Here is a 23,939-nt window from a genome sequence, read left to right as displayed (position 1 = left end):
GCCAGCCAACGGCGTGCCACCTCCCGCTGGGAGAAAGCCTCGGTGGGGCGGACAGAGAATCCCACTCCCAGCATCTACTGGGGCCTACATCCTGGGCCTTTGCAATATGGCATCGCACAATACTGAGCTCTGGCAGGATTACAAAAGCTGCCGGGCAATCACAAGGGCAGGATGTCTTTCCACTGAGGGACAGAAGTCCCACATTTTCCTTATTGTAGCCACTGCGGCGTGTTATTGCCGCGGGATGGATTTTATTTTCCTATCGACCAGTACACCACCACCCACCCCCGCCGCCCCCCCACCCCCACTTCATCACCAATAAAATCCAGCCCCATATCTACGCCAACACCACTTTGGAAGTAATTCCATAATTTTAAGCAAATTATCACAAACATGTGGCTCATTTAAATAATTTTCAAAACCTATAGACATCATTGAAACATTTACGGATTGTACAGGTTTTATAGACACTTGCTAAGGGTTTTGGCAGAATATTTCCTGGTGTTCGATGCTTGTGCTCACTGCACATTTAATCCATTTAGAATCATGAGCCAGGATTTTACTTGCCCACCTGCCACGGGAATCGGAGTGGGCGAGGGACGGAGCATGGGAAGGTCGGTTGACCTGGGGCGGGATTCATCAGTTTCGGGATGAGCGAGGTCATAAAATCCCACCCATCGAATCAGCGAGATATACAGCAGGGAAACAGGCCCTTCGGCCCAACTTGTCCATGCCGATCAGGTTTCCTACATTGAACCAGTCCCATTTGCCTGCATTTGGCCCGTATCCCTCTAAACCTTGCCCATCCATGTACCTGTCCAAGTGTCCTTTAAATGGTATAATTGTACCCACCTCTACACTTGTTTATTTATAAGTAGGGGTGGAAACATTATATATCGTCAGAATCTTGGACTTGTGTCTGTTTTAACTGCACTAAATTGGTGCTTGCAATTTCTTTTCTGGTACAATGTCTATTTCAGGTTCTGTGGCTTTGGCAATACTGCAGAATTTACACATTTTCACTGGAATCAATCCTGTGGCAGGATTCTATGCCAGCACAGTATGATTTCAAATTATCAAACGGGTATCTTCTGGTGCCAGGAGGCATGTGGAAAGATCAAAAGTTCCCTCAGGCATGAGATCAGACAGCAGTGTTCATTATGCGCTTCATGTTGGTATGTAGCTGATCAGAGAGGTACGCTGTATCTGGCCAAAGGAAAGGGAGGGAGCAGAAGGGGGAGTGTCTGGGCATTCGCTGAAAACATCTGTGCCACTCAAAAGACAGCCACATCTGGATGAAGGGGACAGTACACAATGCAACAGCGCAATGTTGACCCGAGTGCCAGAATCACATGAGAGGGATGGAAGGGTGGGGGATCAAGCACAGCGTCACTGCATTTTAACAGAGCACAGCAGTGCAAAGTCATAGCTGATGAAAATGGAGCCAGGGAGCAAAGTGCCCAGGGAGAAGAAGGCAGATGGGGCCGGCATATCAAAGGATTGGCAACGAGAATGATGCACAGTCCTGAAGCTACATTGGCCAAGCAGAGAACAACAAGTTAAACACTCATACACATTGATTGGGTTTAGATCAGTGGAGAATCACCATTCCGTTAACATGATCTGCCAGTCATTTTGATGGACCCACAAATAGATACTCACATGATTAGCTCTGATTCATGTCCTGGTGGCAGGGACTGAACCAACCTTTTATTAATGGCAAGAGGGAAACATAAACAACAGCGACTTTCTTTTCAATGATGTTAGAGGAAGTTATAACTGCAGGCACCTTTATCATTAGAGAGCCGAGTAAAGTTATCGCTGGTAAATATTTATCGTCATCTATTTGAATCTACGCAAGTGTTATCCTCCACCAATGTCTTTGCACATCAGTATTCACCATCACTGATGCCAGTGGACTGGTGTCCCACCATCAGACTATGATCCCACCATCAGACTATGATGGTCCAATAAGTGGGCATTATCTCTGAGACTGATATCAATTACCCAACCCACAACTGAACAGTGATGGGGCAACTCCCTTCACTTCTAATTGGCGGGTCCTTAATATTATGGCTAATATTTCCGAGCAAAGTTGTTTTTCCTGACCTTCTCATTATGCAGCACAATAAAGCAACTGAAAATTAGTGTCCATGTAAGATGTAATCTGAGCGGGCAAGGTGTAGCAGCTCCTCATGTGACAGTGGTTGGCAGTCATCGGGAAGGGCTAAAAGGTGCAACAGTTCAGTCAGAAACTTTCCGTTTGTGAGCCTGAGAGGAAAGCGTGCTCTTGTGGGCAAAACAAGTAGTCAACGTATCCCAAATCCCTTCCTCTCACTGACCCCCTGACAGGACCGTCCTGAAACTGCCACCCCACCTGGAAGCCTTAGTTGGGCCACCTTTGACCACCTGCAACCATCACAGTCAGCAGCTGCTCCACTCTCTTTTCCAGCTCTGTGGGGGAGGGGGGGGGGGGGGGGGGGGGGTGGAAATGGGGGTGGGGGGGGGGGGCAGCAAAGCCCCAATGAAAATGGCCTCAATTGTCATGTGTTTACAGCCACTGGATCACAATTCCTGAATTCACTCCCTAACAGCACTGTGGGTGTACCTACACCATGTGGACTCCAGAAGGCAGCTCACCACCACTTTCCCAAGAGCAACTAGGGATGGGCAATAAAGACTGGCCTACCTGGAGACACCCCATCTCATGAACGAATTAAGAATAATGATGGAAAGGAAATCAGCACACTGGGCCTAAATTTCCCAATCCTCCCAACGCAGTAATCGTCATGGGCGGGACAAGCGTTGGGGAGGCAATGGCCTACTTAGCTATGAGGAGAGATTGGGTAAACTGGGGTTGTTCTCCCTGGAAAGACGGAGAATGAGGGGAGATCTAATAGAGGTGTACAAGATTATGAAGGGTATAGATAGGGTGAACAGTGGGAAGCTTTTTCCCAGGTCGGAGGTGACGATCACGAGGGGTCACGGGCTCAAGGTGAGAGGGGCGAAGTATAACTCAGATATCAGAGGGGCGTTTTTTACACAGAGGGTGGTGGGGGGCCTGGAATGCGCTGCCAAGTAGAGTGGTGGAGGCAGGCACACTGACATCGTTTAAGACTTACCTGGATAGTCACATGAGCAGCCTGGGAATGGAGGGATACAAACGATTGGTCTAGTTGGACCAAGGAGCGGCACAGGCTTGGAGGGCCGAAGGGCCTGTTTCCTGTGCTGTACTGTTCTTTGTTCTTTGTTCTCTTTGTTCTTACTGGTATTATCGCCAGACTATTAATCTAGGAACTCAGCTAATGGTCGGGGGACCCGGGTTCAAATCCCGCCACGGCATATGGTGGAATTTGAATTCAATTTTTAAAAATCTGGAATTGAGAATCTACTGATGACCATGAAATCATTGTCGATTATCAGAAAAACCTAATGGTTCACTCATGTCCTTTAGGGAAAGAAATCTGCCATCCTTACCCTGTCTAGCCTACCTGTGACTCCAGAGTCACAGCAATGTGATTGACTCTCAACTGCCCTTGGGCAACTAGGGATGGGCAATAGATGCCGGCCAGCCAGCGACGCCCATGTCCCATGAACAAATAAAAACATTGACCTCGGGTGGGAATTTTGGGACCTGAGGTGAGTGAGACCCCGGTGTGGGTTCCTGTGAGAATATACACTTAGCTCAAATCCCCTCCCATTCCCAATGCTGCTTTCTGCAGGAATATTTCTGATAGTCCTTCACTGGAGAGGAAGAAAGGGGCAATTAAGACCTCTCGCAATTTGGAGCCCTGCCAAGCTCCAGACATTTTTGACAGCAATCTCTTCAATGAAGCACGCACCTTACAGGTGCAGTTTTTGCATTTTTCAACCCACGATTCCATGCTGCGATACACTTCTCTGTTGACTTGGCAAGTCTTCTCACAGTAACAGTTCTCCAGTTCACTCAGCCTGGCCTCTGCATAGTTTAACTGTAACAAAAAGGTTCACAGTGAGGTTAGAGAGTATTATATGGAAACAGACATTGTGGCTAACTGGTCTAAGGCAGCATTTAAGATCCGCAGAAGCCTGCTCCCATCCAACTTTATCCCACCAGATCAGAACAACCTTCCATTCCGTTCTTTCTCGAGTGTGAACGTATTGGCCTCAGCTGTTCTTTGTGCGAGTGACTCCACACTCGGAATGCAGGAACAGGAATAAGCCATCTAACATCATGGGCCTGTGATCAGTGAGGTTATGGCTGGTCTGCAATTGAATTTCCTTGCTATAGAGGGGGCACGGCGAAGGTTTACCAGGCTGATTCCTGGGATGGCAGGTCTGTCATATGAGGAGAGACTAAGTCGGTTAGGATTATATTCACTGGAGTTTAGAAGAGTGGGAGGGGATCTCATAAAAACTTAGAAAATTCTAACAAGGTTAGACAGGGTAGATTCAGAAAGAATGTTCCCAATGATGGGGGGAGTCCGGAACTACGGGTCATAGTTTGAGAATAAGGGGTAAACCTTTCAGAACTGAGGTGAAGAGAAATTTCTTCACCCAGGAGGTGGTGAAGGTGTGGAATTCACGACCGCAGAAAGTAGTTGAGGCCAAAATGTTGTCTGATTTCAAGGAGAAATTAGATATAGCTCTTGTGGCTAAAGGGATCAAAAGATATGGCGGGAAGGGGGGATGAGGATATTGAATTTGATGATCAGCCATGATCATGATGAATGGCGGAGCAGGATCAAAGGGCTGAATGGCCTACTCCTGCTTCTAGATTCTATGTTTCGATGGGATAGAACAACTGGAACAGTGATTGGTGGGAGCTGGGAGAGATTGCAGCAAAGATGTAGCAAAACCTAAGAACAGATGACAGATGGCCCAGTGGGGGAAGGGGGATGGGTTTTGCACAGGAACAAAAATGTTTGAGATATAATGAACAGCCATGATCATAATGAATGGCGGAGCAGGCTCGAAGGGCCGAATGGCCTACTCCTGCTTCTAGTTTCTATGTTTCTATGAATTCCACAGCCTTTGTCACACATACCATTAACAGCTTTGCAAAACAAAAAGCTATTAATTACACATTTTAATATTTATAAGCCATCTACCATCAATTGCCATTTGCGAAAGAGAGTTCCAAATTTCTACCACTCTTTGAGTGTCGAAGCGTTCGCTAGGCCAGGGGTTTGTTGGGCTGACTTGGGATTCACTCACCGGTTGGAGAGTCGGGAGGGAATCTCCCATCTGATCTGTGGGAGAGACCGGGATCAGGTGCCATTCAGGTACTTCAGGAGCCAACCAATGAGCCTTCCCCGCAACTGGGTTCCCGCTCACCGAGAGCTGCTGGCCAATCAGAAGCTGGCAGCTTCTCGCTGACGCCATGCCAGCAAGATGGCAGCAGTGCACCTCCCAGAGACCCAGGAACTCCACAAAACCCCAGGCCAAACGTGGGAGAATGCAGGAAAATAAGGGGCTCCTTTAGAACCGGCACGGTGGCACAGTGGTTAGCACTGCTGCCTCACAGCGCCAGAGACCTGAGTTCGATTCCCGGCTTGGGTCACTGTCTGTGTGGAGTTTGCACATTCTCCCCGTGTCTGCGTGGGTTTCCTCCGTGTGCTCCGGTTTCCTCCCACAGTCCAAAGATGTGCGGGTTAGGTGGATTGCCCATGCTAAATTGTCCCTTCGTGTCTGGAGGACGAGCGAGGGTAAATGTATGGAGGTAGGTCCTGGGTGGTATTGTGGGCGGTGCAGACTCGATGGGCCAAATGGCCTCCTTCTGCACCGTTGGATTCTATGAACCCCACCCACACCCCGCCTCCGAGGAGGCTGACAAACCCAACAGGCTGTACTGCTGGGGGGGCCATGTGGGAAAGATGTGCACTACCCTCCCCCATTTAATCTGTGAGCCAGCAATCGTGGTTAATGAGACAAACTGGCATCCCACTGCTGGTGAAAATCTGCATCAGCCCCTTCTGCTCCCACTGACTGAATAAGGGGGTTCCCTCCAGCTGCTGACAGACTGACTATGTGAGCCACCGTCACAGGCTGCATTAAATCCAACCCCTAATTTCACCCCTGAAAAGTTTTTTTTAAAGTTTATTTGTTAGTGACAAGTACATTAACACTTCAATGAAGTTACTGTGAACTCTAGTCGCCACACTCTGGCGCCTGTTCGGGTACACTGAGGGAAAATTTAGCATGGCCAATACACCTAACTAGCACGTCTTTTGGACTGTGGGAGGAAACCGAAGCACCCGGAGGAAACCCACGCAGACACGGGGAGAACGTGCAGACTCCACACAGGTAGTGAACCAAGTTATACAGTCATAGAGTCATAGAGGTTTACAGCATGGAAACAGGCTCTTCGGCCCAACTTGTCCATGCCGCCCTTTTTTTTTAAAACCCCTAAGCTAATCCCAATTGCCCGCATTTGGCCCAAATCCCTCTATACCCATCGTACCCATGTAACTATCTAAATGTCTTTTAAAAGATAAAATTGTACCCGCCTCTACTACTACCTCTGGCAGCTTGTTCCAGACACTCACCACACTCTATGTGAAAAAATTGCCCCTCTGGACACTTTTGTATCTCTCACCTTAAACCTATGCCCTCTAGTTTTAGACTCCCCTACCTTTGGGAAAAGATATTGACTATCTACCTTGCCTATGCCCCTCATTATTTTATAGACCTCTATAAGGTCACCCCCTCAGTCTCCTACGCTCCAGAGAAAAAAGTCCCAGTCTATTCAGCCTCTCCTTATAACTCAATCCATCAAGCCCCAGTAGCATCCTAGTAATTCCTTTCTACACTCTTTCTAGTTTAATAATATCCTTTCTATAATAGGGTGACCAGAATTGCACACAGTATTCCAAGTGTGGCCTTACCAAGGTCTTGTACCAACTCCTGTATTCAATGTTCTGACCGATGAAACCAAGCATGCCGAATGCCTTCTCCACCACTCTGTCCACCTGTGACTCCACTTTCAAGGAGCTATGAACATGTACCCCTCAATCTCTTTGTTCTGCAACTCTCTCCAACGCCCTACCATTAACTGAGTAAGTCCTGCCCTGGTTCAATCTACCAAAATGCATCACCTTGCATTTGTCTAAATTAAACTCCATCTGCCATTCATCAGCCCACTGGCCCAATTGATCAAGATCCCGTTGCAATTGGAGATAACTTTCTTCACTGTCCACTATGCCACCAATATTGGTGTCATCTGCAAACTTACTAACCATGCCCCCTATATTCTCATCCAAATCATTAATATAAATGACAAATAACAGTGGGCCCAGCACTGATCCCTGAGGCACACCGCTGGTCACAGGCCTCCAGTTTGAAAAACAACTCTCTACAACCACCCTCTGGCTTCTGTCAAGAAGCCAATTTTGTATCCATTTCGATACCTCACCCTGGATCCCGTGAGATTTAACTTTATGCAACAACCTACCATGCAGTACCTTGTCAAAGGCCTTGCTAATGTCCATGTAGACAACATCAACTGCACTGCCCTCATCTACCTTCTTGGTTACCCCTTCAAAAAAACTCAATTAAATTTGTGAGACATGATTTTCCACTCACAAAGCCATGCTGACTGTCCCTAATCAGTCCTTGCATCTCTAAATGCCTGTAGATCCTGTCTCTCAAAATACCTTCCAACAATTTACCCACCACAGATGTGAGGCTAACTGGCCTGTAGTTCCCAGGCTTTTCCCTGCAGCCCTTTTTAAACAAAGGTACAACATTTGCCACTCTCCAATCTTCAGGCACCTCAGCCGTGACTATCGGTGATTCAAATATCTCAGCTAGGGGACCCGCAATTTCCTCCCTAGCCTCCCACAAAGTCCTGGGATATACTTCATCAGGTCCTGGGGATTTATCTACCTTGATGCGCTTTAAGACTTCCAGCACCTCCTTCTCTGTAATATGTACAGTCCTCAAGACATCACTATTTATTTCCCCAAGTTCCCTAACATTCATGCTTTTCTCAACAGTAAATACTGATGAGAAATATTCATTTAGGATCTCACCCATCTCTTGTGGATCCGCACATAGATGACCTTGTTGATCCTTAAGAGGCCCTACTCTCTCCCTTGTTACTCTTTTGCCCTTTATGTATTTGTAGAAGCTCTTTGGATTCTCCTTTGCCTTATCTGCCAAAACAATTTTGTGTCCCCTTTTTGTCCTCCTCATTTCTCTCTTAACTCTACTCCTACACCCCCTATACTCTTCAAGAGATTCACTTGATCCCAGCTGCCTATGCCTGTCATGTAGGGTCCTCTTTCTTCTTCTTGACCAGGGCCTCAATATCCCGAGTCATCCAGGGTTCCCGACTTCTGCCAGCCTTGCCCTTCACTCTAAGAGGGATGTGTTTACCCTGAACCCTGGTTAACACACTTTTGAAAGCATGCCACTTACCAGACTTTGCCTTCCCACAGACTCTCCCAATTAACTTTTGAAAGTTCCTGCCTGATACCATCAAAATTGGCCTTGCCCCAATTTAGAATTTTAACTTTTGGGACAGACCTATCATTCTCTATAGCTATCTTCAAACTAATAGAATTATGGTCACTGGTCCCAAAGTGATCCCTCACTAACACTTCTGTCACCTGCCCTTCCTTATTTCCCAAGTGGAGGTCAAGTTTTGCCCCTCTCTAGTCAGGCCATCCACAGACTGAATGAGAAATTCCTCCTGGATACACTCAACAAATTTCTTTCCATCCAACCTTCTAATATTATGGCTATCCCAGTCAACGTTGGGAAAATTAAAATCTCCAACTATTACCACCCTATTTTTCTTGGAGCTTTCTGTAATCTCCTTACCTATTTGCAATTTCTGGCTCTAAGTTTTGGACTGTGCGCCAAAGTCTTAGGGTGGGATTTTCCACCTCGGAGGTGAAGTGCGGTGGCGAGTGGGAAAAGTGACGTGTTGCCCGCCAGCCGGTGTGGAAGGTTTCCATGCCGGATCGTCCACTTTTCAGCTCATTATATTTTGCCTGAACGTGAAGCACATCTATCTTGTGGCAGGGCAGGCCATGATCTATCCATCCCGCTGTGACTGCAATCCATCATCTTTCCAGCTGCCATGTTTAAACCGCACCCACCCATCCGCATCATTCACCCTCTGCAGCCTGGGACTGCCCTGTCTGGTCCGTGCTGTGGGTTCTTCCTCTGGAGCCCCAGCTCCCTCACCCTCATCGAGCTCAGCCCTCTTGATGTCCTCATCGTTGAAGGAGGTTTGCAGTTCCTCCATCTCGGGTTGTAGCAAGATATCCCACCTTCAGTGTGCCGGGTTGTGGATTGCGCGGCAAGCCACGCTGGTGCATGAGATCCTTCGGATCTATCTTGTGGCAGGCCCGCCCTGCCACAAGATAGATGTGCTTCACGTTCAGGAGAGAACTGCCTGACCTGTCCAGACATCAAAAACGCATCTTCAAGATGCCAGTGGTCTATTCAATCAAGGAGTGTGTTGCAGAATGGGCAACGTTATGTCTCTCCTCTGAAGCACCAGCGAACGGGCGTCATCAGCCATGTCTTTTGTCGGTAGACTTTGTCACCGAGGAGTCAATCCTAGATATATGTTAATGTAAGCCAATTTGTGACAAATAAAAGAAACTCTGCTGCCCTCCCTCCATGGGTGATATACTCTCCCTGTGGTGTGGTGGCCAGAATTACTCACATTACTTCTCTTTTTTCCCTTTACTGAAGCCACCTGAAGGAGATTTTTCCAAACAGGTTACTCACATTACAGGAGATTGTGGGCGGGGTTTTCCACGCAACCCTCCAAGTGTTTCGTGGAGGCAGCCCACCATAGGCCGGCGGTGAGATCTTCTCGTCCTGTCGTTGTCAACGGGGCGCACTGGTGCGGGACAGGAAGATCCCACCGGCGTGAACCACTGGAAAGTTCCGGCTCAGATGTCTGGATTAGTCATCGTTAATTAAGCAGGATAACTTGCATACAAATTGGTCCGGCAAAGCCAACAGATGGCAGACTCTAACACTTGTCCTCTTTCCAATATTGGTGCGCACAATGCTATTGAAGTAATTTGGCAAGACGCACATTTTGAAAATTTCCACTGGCACCCAAATGGGGTCAGTGCTCCCAGCAAATCCTCATCAACAAGCTGCTTGTTCAACAGCGAATTCACATCAAGGACGGGACTCACACTTTACCTCAGGAGGTCTCCGATTAAACCTCTGGGTAGGCTGGAATTATCGAAGGCAGAAACATAAATTCAAAGGACGTTGAATGGTAAAGCTCATCATTGCCTTCGGGATAAGTATCACTTTCATTCATTCTATCATCACTTTTGTTTCTGGGGCAAAAATGCCTAAACTGGGGAAAGTGTGTTGGGACATGATTTGTTGTCTCGAAGAGTAATACAGCAACGACAGTTAAGGGGAAACCTAGAAACCCGACAGTGCAGAAGGAGGCCATTCAGCCCATCGAGTCTGCACTGATCACAATCCCACCCAGGCCCTATCCACATAACCCTATGTATTTATCCTAGTTAGTCCCCCTGACACTATGGGCAATTTAGCATGGCCAATCAACATAAGCTGCACATCTTTGGAGTGTGGGAGGAAACCAGAGCACCCGGAGGAAACCCATGTTGACACGGGGAGAATGCGCAGACAATCCACACAGCCAATCACTCAAGCTGGGAATCAAACCCGGGTCCCTGATGCTGTGAGGCAGCACTGCTAACCACTGTGCCACCGTGCCGCCCTAATTGAGGTACTGAAAGTTTTGATACAAGTCGAGATAAACGAGTTCCCCTGACAAGTAGGTCAGGAAGCCAACTAAGGCCATTTTAGCACCAATTAATTGGCACTTTCCGAGGCAATGGCTGTTTGCTGGAGATACATGGGACTCCTGCTCTGCCTGCAGTTCAACACGAAACAGGAGGCTACAGCACAGCGGGAGATTGGAACGTGATGAAAGGAATATGGAAAATTACAGTAAATAAGCATTCAGGTTTTGTTCAGCATATCTGCCGGAAAATGCTTTCAATTGGGATTGTTTCCTCTGCAGACAGGTAGTTCTGGGCAGTGGGATTTGTCTGCTGATTCCAGTATTCATTGCACACCTCCATCCCCTGACGCCCTCTACCTCCCCATTCACCGCAGTAAACACAGTCTGTGTGGGCTGCTGGCTACCCTTCCCTTTGGCTGCGCTGGTTGATCCTCCCACAAACTGTGGGCACGACAGCAGTGCAAGAAGTGGTTGCTTAATTGAGGAGGCGATAGCCTAGTGGTATTGTCGCCAAACAATTAATCCAGAAACTCAGCTAATGTTCCAGGGACCTGGGTTCAAATCCTGCCATGGCAGATGGCGAAATTTGAATTTTAAAAAATATCTGGAATTAAGAATGTACCTTCCCAATTACCTGCTGAACTTGCATGCTAGCTTTTGGTGATTTATGCATGAGGACCCTCAAATCCCTCTGTTCTGCAGCTCTCTGCAGTCTTTCTCCATTTAAATAATATTCAGCTCCTGTATTCTTCCTACCAAAGTGCATACGATGAACGTCTGAGGATCGTGGGATTGTATTCATTGGAGTTTAGGAGGTTGAGGGGAGATCTGATAGAAACTTACAAGATAATGAACGGCTTAGATAGGATGGACGTAGGGAAGTTGTTTCCATTAACAGGGGAGACTAGGACGCGGGGGCACAGCCTTAGAATAAAAGGGAGTCACTTTAGAACAGAGATGAGGAGAAATTTCTTCAGCCAGAGAGTGGTGGGTCTGTGGAATTCATTGCCACAGAGGGCTGTGGAGGCCGAGACGTTGAGCGTCTTCAAGACAGAAATTGATAAATTCTTGATTTCTCGAGGAATTAAGGGCTATGGGGAGAGAGCGGGTAAATGGAGTTGAAATCAACCATGATTGAATGGTGGAGTGGACTCGATGGGCCGAATGGCCTTACTTCCACTCCTATGTCTTATGGTCTTATATCTTCACATTTTCCTACCTGCCAGGTTTTTTGCCCACTCACTTAACCTGTCTATATCCCTCTGTAGTCTTTGGGCAGATTTTTACCAGCCGCACTCACCCCAAGACTGGAAAACCCCGTCCGAGGTCAACGGGCCTTTGCGTGGTCCTGTCCCGCCCTGCTACGATTCCTGCTGCAGGCGAGATTGGAACATTCAAACCTTTGTGTCATTCTCACCACTTGCCGATTTGTGTATTATCCGTAAGCTTGATAATAGGACATTCACTTCCCTCATCCAAGACATCCCTTTGTTTCCTACAACTCTGCCAAAAAACTTGGAACGTTTCTTTTACTCGGGGGGACGATGTAAGTGGTCGGTGAAAACAAAATTAAAAAATTTTTTACATCTAATTCATTCACTGAAATGTTAAGCGCTCAGTGACATATTTGAAAGAACAATGTGTAACGATAAAAATATCAACTCCATTTCCATGGAGTTACTCCAATATATAAATGTGCATTTTTAAATTCCAGGATTAGATTTATAACCAAAATTCTAGCACCTCTTGCACTGAATTTTTATTCAGCTGATTATTATGCAGTGCTGAAGAAATTGTTAATCAAAAAGGCTGTGCCTGAACAGTTCTAATCATCTCAAGCCCGCATTTAGATTGGAGCTGGGTGGCACGGTGGCACAGTGGTTAGCACTGCTACCTCACAGCGCCAAGGACCTGGGTTCGATTCCCGGCTGGGGTCATGACCTGTGTGGAGTTTGCACATTCTCCCCATGTCCATGTGGGTTTCCACTGGGTGTTCTGGTACCCTCCCACAGGGTGCTCTTGATCAATTGGGCCAGTGGGCTGACGAATGGCAGATGGAGTTGAATTTAGACAAATGCAAGGTGATGCATTTCGGTAGATTGAACCAGCGCAGGACTTACTCAGTTAATGGTAGGGAGTTGGGGAGAGTTACAGAACAAAGAGATCTAGGGGTACATGTTCAGAGCTCCTTGAAAGTGGAGTCACAGGTGGACAGAGTGGTGAAGAAGGCATTCGACATGCTTGATTTCATCGGTCAGAACATTGAATACAGGAGTTGGGACGTCTTGTTGAAGTTGTACAAGACATTGGTAAGGCCACACTTGGAATACTGTGTGCAATTCTGGTCACCTATTATAGAAAGGATACTATTAAACTAGAAAGAGTGTAGAAAATATTTACTAGGATGCTACTGGGGCTTGATGGATTGAGTTATAAGGAGAGGCTGAATAGACTGGGACTTTTTTCTCTGGAGCGTAGGAGGCTGAGGGGTGACCTTATAGAGGTCTATAAAATAATGAGGAGCACAGATCAGCTAGATAGTCAATATCTTTTCCCAAAGATAGGGGAGTCTAAAACTAGAGGGCATAGGTTTAAGGTGAGAGAGGAGAGATACAAAAGTGTCCATAAGGGCAATCTTTTCACACAGAGAGTGGTGAGTGTCTGGAACAAGCTGCCAAAGGTAGTGGTAGAAGGGGGTACAATTTTGGGCTTTAAAAAGCATCTAGATAGTTACATGGGTACGATGGGTATAGAGGGATATGGGCCAAATGCGGGCAATTGGGATTAGCTTAGAGGTTTTTTAAAAAAGGGCGGCATGGACAAGTTGGGCCAAAGGGCCTGTTTCCATGCTGTAAACCTCTATGACTCTATGACTCCAAAGATGTGTGGGTTAGGTGGATTGGCCATGCTAAATTCTCCCTCAGTGTACCCGAACAGACACTGAAGTGTGAAGATTCGGGGATTTTCACAGTCACTTCATTGCAGTGTGAATGTAAGCCTACTTGTGACAAAGAAATAAACTTTAACTTTTAACCTTAAATTCATTCCCTACAGTTAAGATTATGCTCCCACTTTACACACAACTTGTTACTTCCCTGCAGGTTCTGCAAAAGGTGTCTTTCTCTGGAAGCCCCAATGTGGAGATGCCGGCGTTGGACTGAGGTGGGCACAGTAAGAAGTCTCACAACACCAGGTTAAAGTCCAACAGGTTTATTTGGAATCACGAGCTTTCGGAGTGTTACTCCTTGACCCACCTGATGAAGGAGCAGTACTCTGAAAGCTCGTGATTCCAAATAAACCTGTTAGACTTTAACCTGATGTTTGAGATTTCTTACTGTTTCTCTGGAGACTGTGCTCAGCACGAGTTGCGCCTCGAAATGAGAACAGGGTAACACAAGCTATTCCCAGGATAAATTTATCTCAAGAGGCTTGGAATACAAAAGCAGGGATGTACTTCTGAGGCTTTATAAAGCACTGGTTAGGCCCCATTTGGAGTACTGTGAGCAATTTTGGGCCCCACACCTCAGGAAGGACATACTGGCACTGGAGCGGGTCCAGCGGAGATTCACACGGATGATCCCAGGAATGGTAGGCCTGACATACGATGAACGTCTGAGGATCGTGGGATTATATTCATTGGAGTTTAGGAGGTTGAGGGGAGATCTGATAGAAACTTACAAGATAATGAACGGCTTAGATAGGATGGACGTAGGGAAGTTGTTTCCATTAACAGGGGAGACTAGGACGCGGGGGCACAGCCTTAGAATAAAAGGGAGTCACTTTAGAACAGAGATGAGGAGAAATTTCTTCAGCCAGAGAGTGGTGGGTCTGTGGAATTCATTGCCACAGAGGGCTGTGGAGGCCGAGACGTTGAGCGTCTTCAAGACAGAAATTGATAAATTCTTGATTTCTCGAGGAATTAAGGGCTATGGGGAGAGAGCGGGTAAATGGAGTTGAAATCAACCATGATTGAATGGTGGAGTGGACTCGATGGGCCGAATGGCCTTACTTCCGCTCCTATGTCTTATGGTCTTAAATCATGTGCATTTCAGGCAGACTCTTGGGTTGATATAGTACGAGAAATTGGGGGAGAGAGGGGACGGATGGCATGCTTTCCCCCTCCAACCCTGAAAACAAAGCCCACATACTTAACACTGCCCCAAGCCCCCCCCCCCCCGCCCCCCACCCCCCACCCCCCACCCCCCCACCACCTCCCCCCCTCCCTCTCCCCAGCCAGCAGGCAGCAGGGGAAGAAGACCAGGACCGGAATATTCCCCCCCACCTGCCATGGGAATGGGCGGCGGGGCGGGGGGGAGGGGGGGTGCAGGGGTGGACCATGTAAAGCTCCGTTGACGTCAGGTGGGATATTCCAGTTTTGGGGGAGAGTGGCTGGAAAATACTGCCCCAAGGGTGCAATTCTCTCATACTGGGACTAAGTCCCGTGGCAGGGTCAGGAATGAGGAGTGTTTTCCACTGCGGAGGCCGGTGGGAAAACAGGCCATATCTTCTTGCCCTGATCTCATCAATTAAGTAGCTGGGTGTTTTGCGCTGTATTCTGTGGCAGGGCAGGACTGATCATGTGTAGTCTGTCGTCCTACCCAGGCACCATATTGAAAAGGTGCCCAACATCATTGAACAACTATTGAAGAAAGACCTCCTGAAAAAGAAATTGGATCTCTGGGAGCAATCTGAGTCCGGAAGACGGACCCCTGAGAATGAAGGCGGAACTCCAGGAATATTCCAAGAGTGGGGGATGGACCCCTCCAGGACACCAAATCTGGAAGTCCACCTGGAGATGTTCCCCTGTCCCATTGCTGTGGTGTCCTGGAGTCCAGGATTTTGGACATCCTTCATTCTGAACTCTGGAGGCAGCCCTGGGCAATGCTCAGGTGAGTCCTTTCATTTGCAAGCCACATTGTTCCAGATGTGTTTTCCCACTGGCGCCACAGAGAATCAAGCGTGGGTGTTCGGGCCTTCATCTGCATCCCATTAGCAAGATTCAAATGAGTCTCACACCGGCCTCCAGTGGGTTGCCTGATCCGTCATGCCAGGTATCAGCGGAGGATCACGATGTAAATCCATGCAGACGTAAAAATGATTTTTGGGCCTTCCACCAAATTCTCATCCTAGCCCCCATTAAACAGGCCAGCAGAGGTTTGGGAGAACTTCAGTCCAAGTTCTATGGAGTCTTCGGCTGGGAGCGTTTGTGCAAGTTAGGGGGCAGGGCAGGGCAGGGTGAGGAAGATTAAGGGGAGGGAGGAGGGGGGGTGCGCCTGCGATCAGCAAATGTCAGTCCCCAAAGAATGACCCTCCCCCGTTTCCTTCCCACCCATTAGACATGCAAGTGAAAAATTCAGGCTGCCCGCTCCCATCTGGCTGCCAACCCAAGACATGATATGGCATGGCCACCATATTATCAGAGTCAACTGACCTGGGAACAAGCCAAATTGACCCATGATTGTTTATTATTCAAAAATGGCAATTTGGGCATGCCCACCGCTCCCCCCCCCCCCCCCCCCCCCCGCCCATCCCCACCCACCCCACCCAGTAGCCCCACCTCCCCCACCATTTTATGGGGGTAAGCTTAAATGTGGGCAGCTTGGTGGCAGGGTGGACACCTGCCCAATTTTAAGTGCCCCCTCCCTCCATCGCAGAAAACAGGCCCACCGGGGACGAGTAAAATTCAGTCCCATGAAAATGTATGAGCTATGGATGGGGGTGGAGGAAAAGAAAGCCAGCACTGCAAATGGGCTGAAGTCAAAATGGATGTAATTTCTACCCACGCTGCTCAGCATGTGTGAAACCTCCCTATACAACATACAATTATTGAATGTTAATATGCATTTTAATTCAGCTACATTGATACCCATTCATAAAATACCATAAATCCCTTGGGTTGTTAGAATCATAGAATCCCTACAGTGCAGAAGGAGGCCATTCAGCCCATAGAGGCTGCACTGACGATGATCCCACCCAGGCCCTATCCCTGTAACCCTATATAATTTACACTGCTAATCCTCCAAACACTAACGGACAATTGGGCATGGCCAATCCACCTAACTCGCACATCTTTGGACTGTGGGATGAAACTGGAGCACCCAGAGGAAACCCACACGGACAACATGCAAACTCCACACAAACATTGACCCAAGCCAGGAATTGAACCCTGGTCCCTGGCACCGTAAGGCAGCAATGCTAACCACTGTGCCACCGTGCCACCCATGGTTTATTTATTCTTCTGCTGTGATTATTTGGGAAATCCCCCAATTTTTCTGATTTGACTAAAGAAATGAAGGGTTAAAATACATAGAGATACATAGGCCGGAATCTTACCACCGTTCACGCCAGTGGGAATTTCCCATCCTGCCGCAGTGAACAGGGATTTGGCTGGCCGCCAAATTCTCTGACCTTGCTGCAGCGGGAACGTGGGGTGAAGAGGTGGTAAGATCACGCCCATAGTCAATTCCTTCCCCACAAGTCTTTGGACACTAAGGAACAATTTAGCATGGCCAATCCACCTAATCCTGGACTGCAGAAGGAAACCGGAGCACCCGGTGAAACCCACGCAGACACAGGGAGAAAGTGCAAACTCCACACAGACCCAAGGCTGGAACTGAACCCAGGGCCTTGGCGCTGTGAGGCAGCCATGCCAATGACTGTGCCACCATCTCGCCCTCATTTAAAATGGAGATGAGGGGGAATTGCCTCCCTGCAAAGGTCCTGAATCTCTAGAATTCTCTATGAACCTGTACTCCTAGATCTCTTTGTTCTGTAACTCTCCCCAATGCCCCAGGGGTCTGTGGGTGCAGAGTTATTGAATTCATTCAAGGCTGAGATGGACAAATCTTTGAACTATAGGGGAGTCATTGGCCATGTGAGACAGGAAAAAAAAATAAAGCACTGGTTAGGCCCCATTTGGAGTACTGTGAGCAATTTTGGGCCCCACACCTCAGGAAGGACATACTGGCACTGGAGCGGGTCCAGCAGAGATTCACACGGATGATCCCAGGAATGGTAGGCCTGACATACGATGAACGTCTGAGGATCGTGGGATTATATTCATTGGAGTTTAGGAGGTTGAGGGGAGATCTAATAGAAACTTACAGGATAATGAACGGCTTAGATAGGATGGACGTAGGGAAGTTGTTTCCATTAGCAGGGGAGACTAGGACGCGGGGGCACAGCCTTAGAATAAAAGGGAGTCACTTTAGAACAGAGATGAGGAGAAATTTCTTCAGCCAGAGAGTGGTAGGTCTGTGGAATTCATTGCCACAGAGGGCTGTGGAGGCCGAGACGTTGAGCGTCTTCAAGACAGAAATTGATAAATTCTTGATTTCTCGAGGAATTAAGGGCTATGGGGAGAGAGCGGGTAAATGGAGTTGAAATCAACCATGATTGAATGGTGGAGTGGACTCGATGGGCCGAATGGCCTTACTTCCGCTCCTATGTCTTATGGTCTTATGGTCTTAAAATGGAGCTGAGGTCAGGATCAGATCAGCCATGATCTCACTGAGTGGCAAACTAGGAAAAAATAAAGTCGACTTTTATGGGGCCAGGAATTCTCCACCCGAGCCCATAAAAATCTTCAGCCCAACCTTGTGGTGGGGAGGAGCTGCTGGACTTCCCACTCACTCCCAATGACCAGGTACCGGTGAAGGCTCCCTCACTGTTTGCAGCTGGACTGAGCAAATGCTAATCTGGCTGGGCCTTAACACGGTTCAGGCTTGACCCCTGAGAAGATAGGATGGCACCATCTGACGGGCGGCGCAAACGCAACACTCACCTTGTCGGTTTAAAAATCAGACCCAGTACTGCTTAGCTTGATTTCCCTTCATCTGACCACTGCCCACTTCGTAGAAAAGCATAGAGTCATAGAGGTTTACAGCATGGAAACAGGCCCTTCGGCTCAACTTGTCCATGCCACCCTTTTTTTTTAAACTCCTAAGCTAGTCCTAATTGTCTGCATTTGGCCCATATCCCTCTATACCCATCTTACCCATGTAACTGTCTAAATGCTTTTTAAAAGATAAAATTGTACCCGCCTCTACTACTTGTTCCAGACACTCACCACCCTCTGTGTGAAAAAACTGCCCCTCTGGACTCTTTCGTATCTCTCCCCTCTCACCTTAAACCTATGCCCTCTAGTTTTAGACTCCCCTACCTTTGGGAAAAGATATTGACTATCTACCTTGTCTATGCCCCTCATTATTTTATAGACCTCCATAAAATCACCCCTTAGCTTTCTACGCTGCACGGAAAAAAGTCCCAGTCTATTCAGCCTCTCCTTATAACTCAAACCATCAAGTCCCGGGAGCATCCTAATAAATCTCTTCCGCACTCTTTCGAGTTTAATAATGTCCTTTCTATAATACAGTGACCAGAACTGTACACAGTATTCCAAGTGTGGCCTTATAAATGGCTTTTACAACTTCAACAAAATGTCCCAACTCCTGTATTCAGTGTTCTGACCAATGAAACCAAGCATGCTGAATGCCTTCTTCACCACTCTGTCCACCTGTGACTCTACTTTCAAGGAGCTATGAACCTGTACCCCTCGAACTCTTTGTTCTGTAACTCTCCCCAATGCCCGACCATTTATTGAGTAAGTCCTGCCCTGGTTCAATCTACCAAAATGCATCACCTCGCATTTATCTAAATTAAACTCCATCTGCCATTCGCCAGCCCACTGGCCCAATTGAGCAAGATGTACCCCCAGTAGAATATAATAATGTGGTTAATCTTCACTGGGACTCTCTCATCGTCAGGAATGAGGAATTTCACCTCTCAGAAGAAAATCACAAAAGGTCATCATTGCCAGGAAATTCCATTTGCTTGAACAGATTAGATTAAGATTCACCTGAATCTGATTTCGATTCGAGCAAGGGTCAAGAAGTCACCATTAAAACAGAAGTTTCATTATGCCGAAATCATTCTGTGCACTGAGAAATGAATTGTGGTTATCTGCGATGTGTCGCTCGGCAGCACTAAATCTGATCTTAAGCAGGTTTCGCTGACTTTTTGAAATAATTAGATCTCATCTCCAAGGTAAAATGAAGGACAATTAAATCTGCCGAGTTTTCTCTCCAACATTCTTGTCAGGTTCAATTCAATTCAACCACCTTTTCCGAGAATAAGTCACTCAATACGTCGGAGCGCCAACGAACAATTCAACATCCTTTGGGCGGCATTCTCCAATCTCATTCCATGGCCGCCCCACTGCTGCAAGCGAGAACAGAGAATTTGGTGTTCCAGCCAAAACATGGGCGGCATGGTGGCACAGTGGTTAGCACTGCTGCCTCACAGCGTCAGGGTCCCAGGTTCAATTCCGGCTTCGGGTCACTGTCTGTGTAGAGTTTGCACATTCGCCCCATGTCTGCGTGGGTTTCCTCCGGGTGCTCCAGTTTTCTCCCACACTCCAAAGACGTGTGGGTTAGGTTGATTGGCCATGCTAAATTGACCCTAGTTTCAGGAGGGTTAGCAGGGTAGATGCCTAGAGTTATGGGAATAGGGCCTGGGTGGGATTGTGGTCGGTACAGTTGCGATGGGCCGAATGGCCTCCTTCTGTACTGTAAGGATTCGATGATTCTAACATTCATTCACTTTCAACAGCACCAGAGAACCCAACCACGAACAAGGATGGAGGCTGGAATTCTCTGGCCGTTCATGCCCCACTGCCACTGCTAGTGAGAACGGAAAATTTGGCGTTCAGCCAAATCTCCATTCACTGCAGCGGGTCTGGAGAATCCCAGCTATGGGCGAGGTTGGAGAGTCCATTTCACCATTTGAAGTTATTGATTGATGTGTTTGTAGATGGAAGATGAAAGGATGATCAACTTGAGATGTTTGTAAGATGGTTAAAAAAGCTGAGGGGATAAATAGAGGAAAACAGTTTCTTCTGGTAGGGATGCTAGAACAAGGGGGCATACTTTAAGATGATAAAGAGTTAAACCGTTCAGGGTGCTTTCAGGGAACATTTCATCATACAAGGGGTAGTGGAAACCTCCAACTCTCTCCCACAAAGTGCTGATGAAGCTAGGTCAATTGAAAATTCCAAAATGGAAATTGGTGCATTGTTGTTCATGGTTATGGATTCCAGGACTAGTCCATGGAGTTGAGATGTCCAAAGATGTGCGGGTTAGGTTGATTGGCCATGCTAAATTGCCCCTTAGTGTCAGGGGGACGAGCTAGGGTAAATGCACGCGGTTATGGGAATAAGGCCTGGATGGGATTGTGATCGGTGCAGACTCGATGGGTCGAATGGCCTCCTTCTGCACTGTCGGGATTCTATGATTCTATGAAATACGGTATGTGAAAGATGGAACATGCTCAAGGAGCTGAATGGCCAATGGCGAAATATTATAGATGTTCATATCCCATAATGCAACCTGGTCACTTATGTGCACACTTCAGTGCTGTGTTACTCCATAGCATATTAACCATTCAAGAGGGCTAGATGAGCCAGATTACTTCAAAGGGAGGAGCTTTCATAGGAGAAAAAAAATCAGGAAACCAAAATAATTTCAGAAACAAAACATCACAACTCAATTAGTTACTAAGATAAAGGCAAAATACTGCAGATGCTGGAAACTGAAACAAAAACAGAAAATGCCGGAAAATCTCAGCAGGCCATTTGATCCCTTTCAACTGATCGTTGCAATTACACAAGACGAAATAGCCCTTTCTTGGAAGTTAATATTCGGCGGCACGTTGGCACAGTGGTTAGCACTGCTGCCTCACAGCGCCAGGGAGCCAGGTTCAATTCCAGCCTCGGGTCACTGTCTGTGTGGAGTTTGCACTTCCTCACCGTGTCGGCGTAGGTTTCCTCCGGGTGCTCCGGTTTCCTCCCACAGTCCAAAGATGTGCAAGTTAGATTGATTGGCCATGCTCAATTAACCCGAGTGTCAGGGGGATTAGCAGGGTAAATGTGCGAGGTTACAGGAATAGGGCCTGGGTGGGATTGTGGTCAGTACAGATTTGATGGGTCGAATGGCTTCCTTCTGTCCTGTAGGGATTCTATGAGGTCATCCAGACTGGCAACATTGGCTCTATTCTCTGTCTCCACAGATGCTGTCAGACCAGCTGAGAATTTCCAGCATTATCTGTTTTTGTTTCAATTAGTTACTAGTTCATTTTTGACATTATGAAGGTACCCAAACATAAATCCATGCGGTCCATGACAGGAAATTGTAAACGCTTTCTTTGATTCTGAAGATAGAAGGATCGATCCATTTGTTTAGAACAAAGAACAAAGAAAATCACAGCACAGGAACAGGCCCTTCGGCCCTCCAAGCCTGCACCAACCATGCTGCCCGTCTGAACTAAAACCCCTACCCTTCCGGGGACCATGTCCCTCTATTCCCATCTTATTCATGTATTTGTCAAGACGCCCCTTAACAGTCACTATCGTATCCGCTTCCACTACCTCCACCGGCAGCGAGTTCTAGGCACCCACCACCCTCTATGTAAAAAACTTGCCTCATACATCTCCTTTAAACCTTGCCACTCGCACCTTAAACCTATGCCCCCTCGTTATTGACTCTTCCAACCTGGGAAAAAGCTTCTGACTGTCCACTCTGTCCATGTCGCTCGTAATCTTGTAGACTTCTATCAGGTCGCCCCTCAACCTCCGTCATTCCAGTGAGAACAAACCAAGTTTCTCCAACCTCTTCAGTTATCAATGACCATAATGAAACACTGAGGTATCAAGTGGAAATGTTGAAAAGTTTGAAATCCGATGAAAGTGTCAGATTAGATATTCTCTGGTAAACTCACTTTTGTCGTCATTTTAGCGAGGAGTTCCTGTAGATCCATAATGCCTTGCACCAGATTAAGGAAGTCACTGCACGTCGGGCAAGCTCCAAAAAGACAAAAGTGGGGGAAAGAAAAGGACAAAAGTGTAAGAATCTCTCGAATGAGATTATGTATGGAACATAATGCTTAAAGACACATGTTCATTTCTGTTACAGTTTCTATGGTAATGGCAAAAGTCCTTAACTTGCTCTGCATCACCTTTCAATAACAGCCAAAAGTAATGTTGACACAGATAATATAACATTAAACTCTTTCAATTAAGATGGCTTTAATTTCCATCGTGATGACTGAACGAGCCTTCAGTTTTGACCATGGAATTTCTAGCAAACCTGCATGAAAGCACGTGTTTCGTAAATCTACATTGTCACATTATCTCCATTTGTTCCCCGTGCGATTCAATAGAATGGTTTTTAAATACAGTCAGTGAATTATTTCCATTATGTTCTCGTGTTTGCAAAAAAGTATTTCTCTGAAAAGCCACATTTTGTATCTACCACACATCAGGAAATGTAGTGGAGAACATGCCCCTGTCTGCATCAACAAGTACAAAGGGTTGAGAGCTTCAAGTTTTTAGGTGTCCAGATCACCAACAACCTGTCCTGGTCCACCCATGCCGACACTATAGTTAAGAAAGCCCACCAACACCTCTACTTTCTCAGAAGACTAAGGAATTTTGGCATGTCAGCTACGACTCTCACCAACTTTTACAGATGCACCATAGAAAGCATTCTTTCTGCTTGTATCATAGCTTGGTATGGCTCCTGCTCTGCCCAAGACTGCAAGGAACTACAAAAGATCGTGAATCTAGCCCAATCCATCACGCAAACCAGCCTACTATCCATTGACTCTGTCTACATTTCCCACTGCCTCGGCAAAGCAGCCAGCATAATTAAGAGCCCCACGCACCCTGCGCATCCTCCCTTCCACCTTCTTCCGTCGAGAAAAAGATACAAACATCTGAGGTCACATACCAACTGACTCAAGAACACCTTCTTCCCTGCTGCCATCAGATTTTGAATAGACCTATTGTGCATTAAGTTGATCTTCCTCTACACCCTAGCTATGACTGTAACACTACATTCTGCACTCTCTCATTTCCTTCTCTATGAATGGTATGCTTTGTCTGTATAGCGCGCAAGAAACAATACTTTTCACTGTATACCAATACATGTGACAATAATAAATCAAATCAAATCACTTCCATGCAATTTGGCGTTTAGTTTCATTCATGGGATGCGGATATCGCTGGCTGGGCCAGCATTTATTGACCCTTTTTTAAACTTATTCATGGGACATGGGCATTGCTGGCTGGCCAGCATTTATTATCATTTATAAGGGAGGAGATATTGGAGGTTTTGAAAAACATTAAGGTGGACAAGTCACCAGGGCC

General features: G+C 47.0%; 1 protein-coding gene across 2 annotated transcripts in view; it reads right to left on the bottom strand.

Annotated features, from left to right (window-relative positions):
• LOC144498984 (protein kinase C-binding protein NELL1-like) overlaps window positions 1-23,939 on the bottom strand; it is an 893,123-nt gene that overhangs the window by 695,890 nt on the left and 173,294 nt on the right. For both annotated transcript variants that reach the window (XM_078221009.1, XM_078221010.1), the window contains exons 7-8: window positions 22,511-22,593; window positions 3,843-3,971 (exon numbers count right to left, since the gene is read on the bottom strand). In XM_078221009.1, coding sequence (XP_078077135.1) covers window positions 3,843-3,971; window positions 22,511-22,593 — 212 coding nt within the window. The remainder of the gene's footprint in view (window positions 1-3,842; window positions 3,972-22,510; window positions 22,594-23,939) is intronic.

The sequence above is a fragment of the Mustelus asterias genome, chromosome 9 (assembly GCF_964213995.1).
Source record: "Mustelus asterias chromosome 9, sMusAst1.hap1.1, whole genome shotgun sequence".
Lineage (NCBI taxonomy): Eukaryota > Metazoa > Chordata > Chondrichthyes > Carcharhiniformes > Triakidae > Mustelus > Mustelus asterias.
This window is presented reverse-complemented; position numbering and strand designations above follow the sequence as displayed.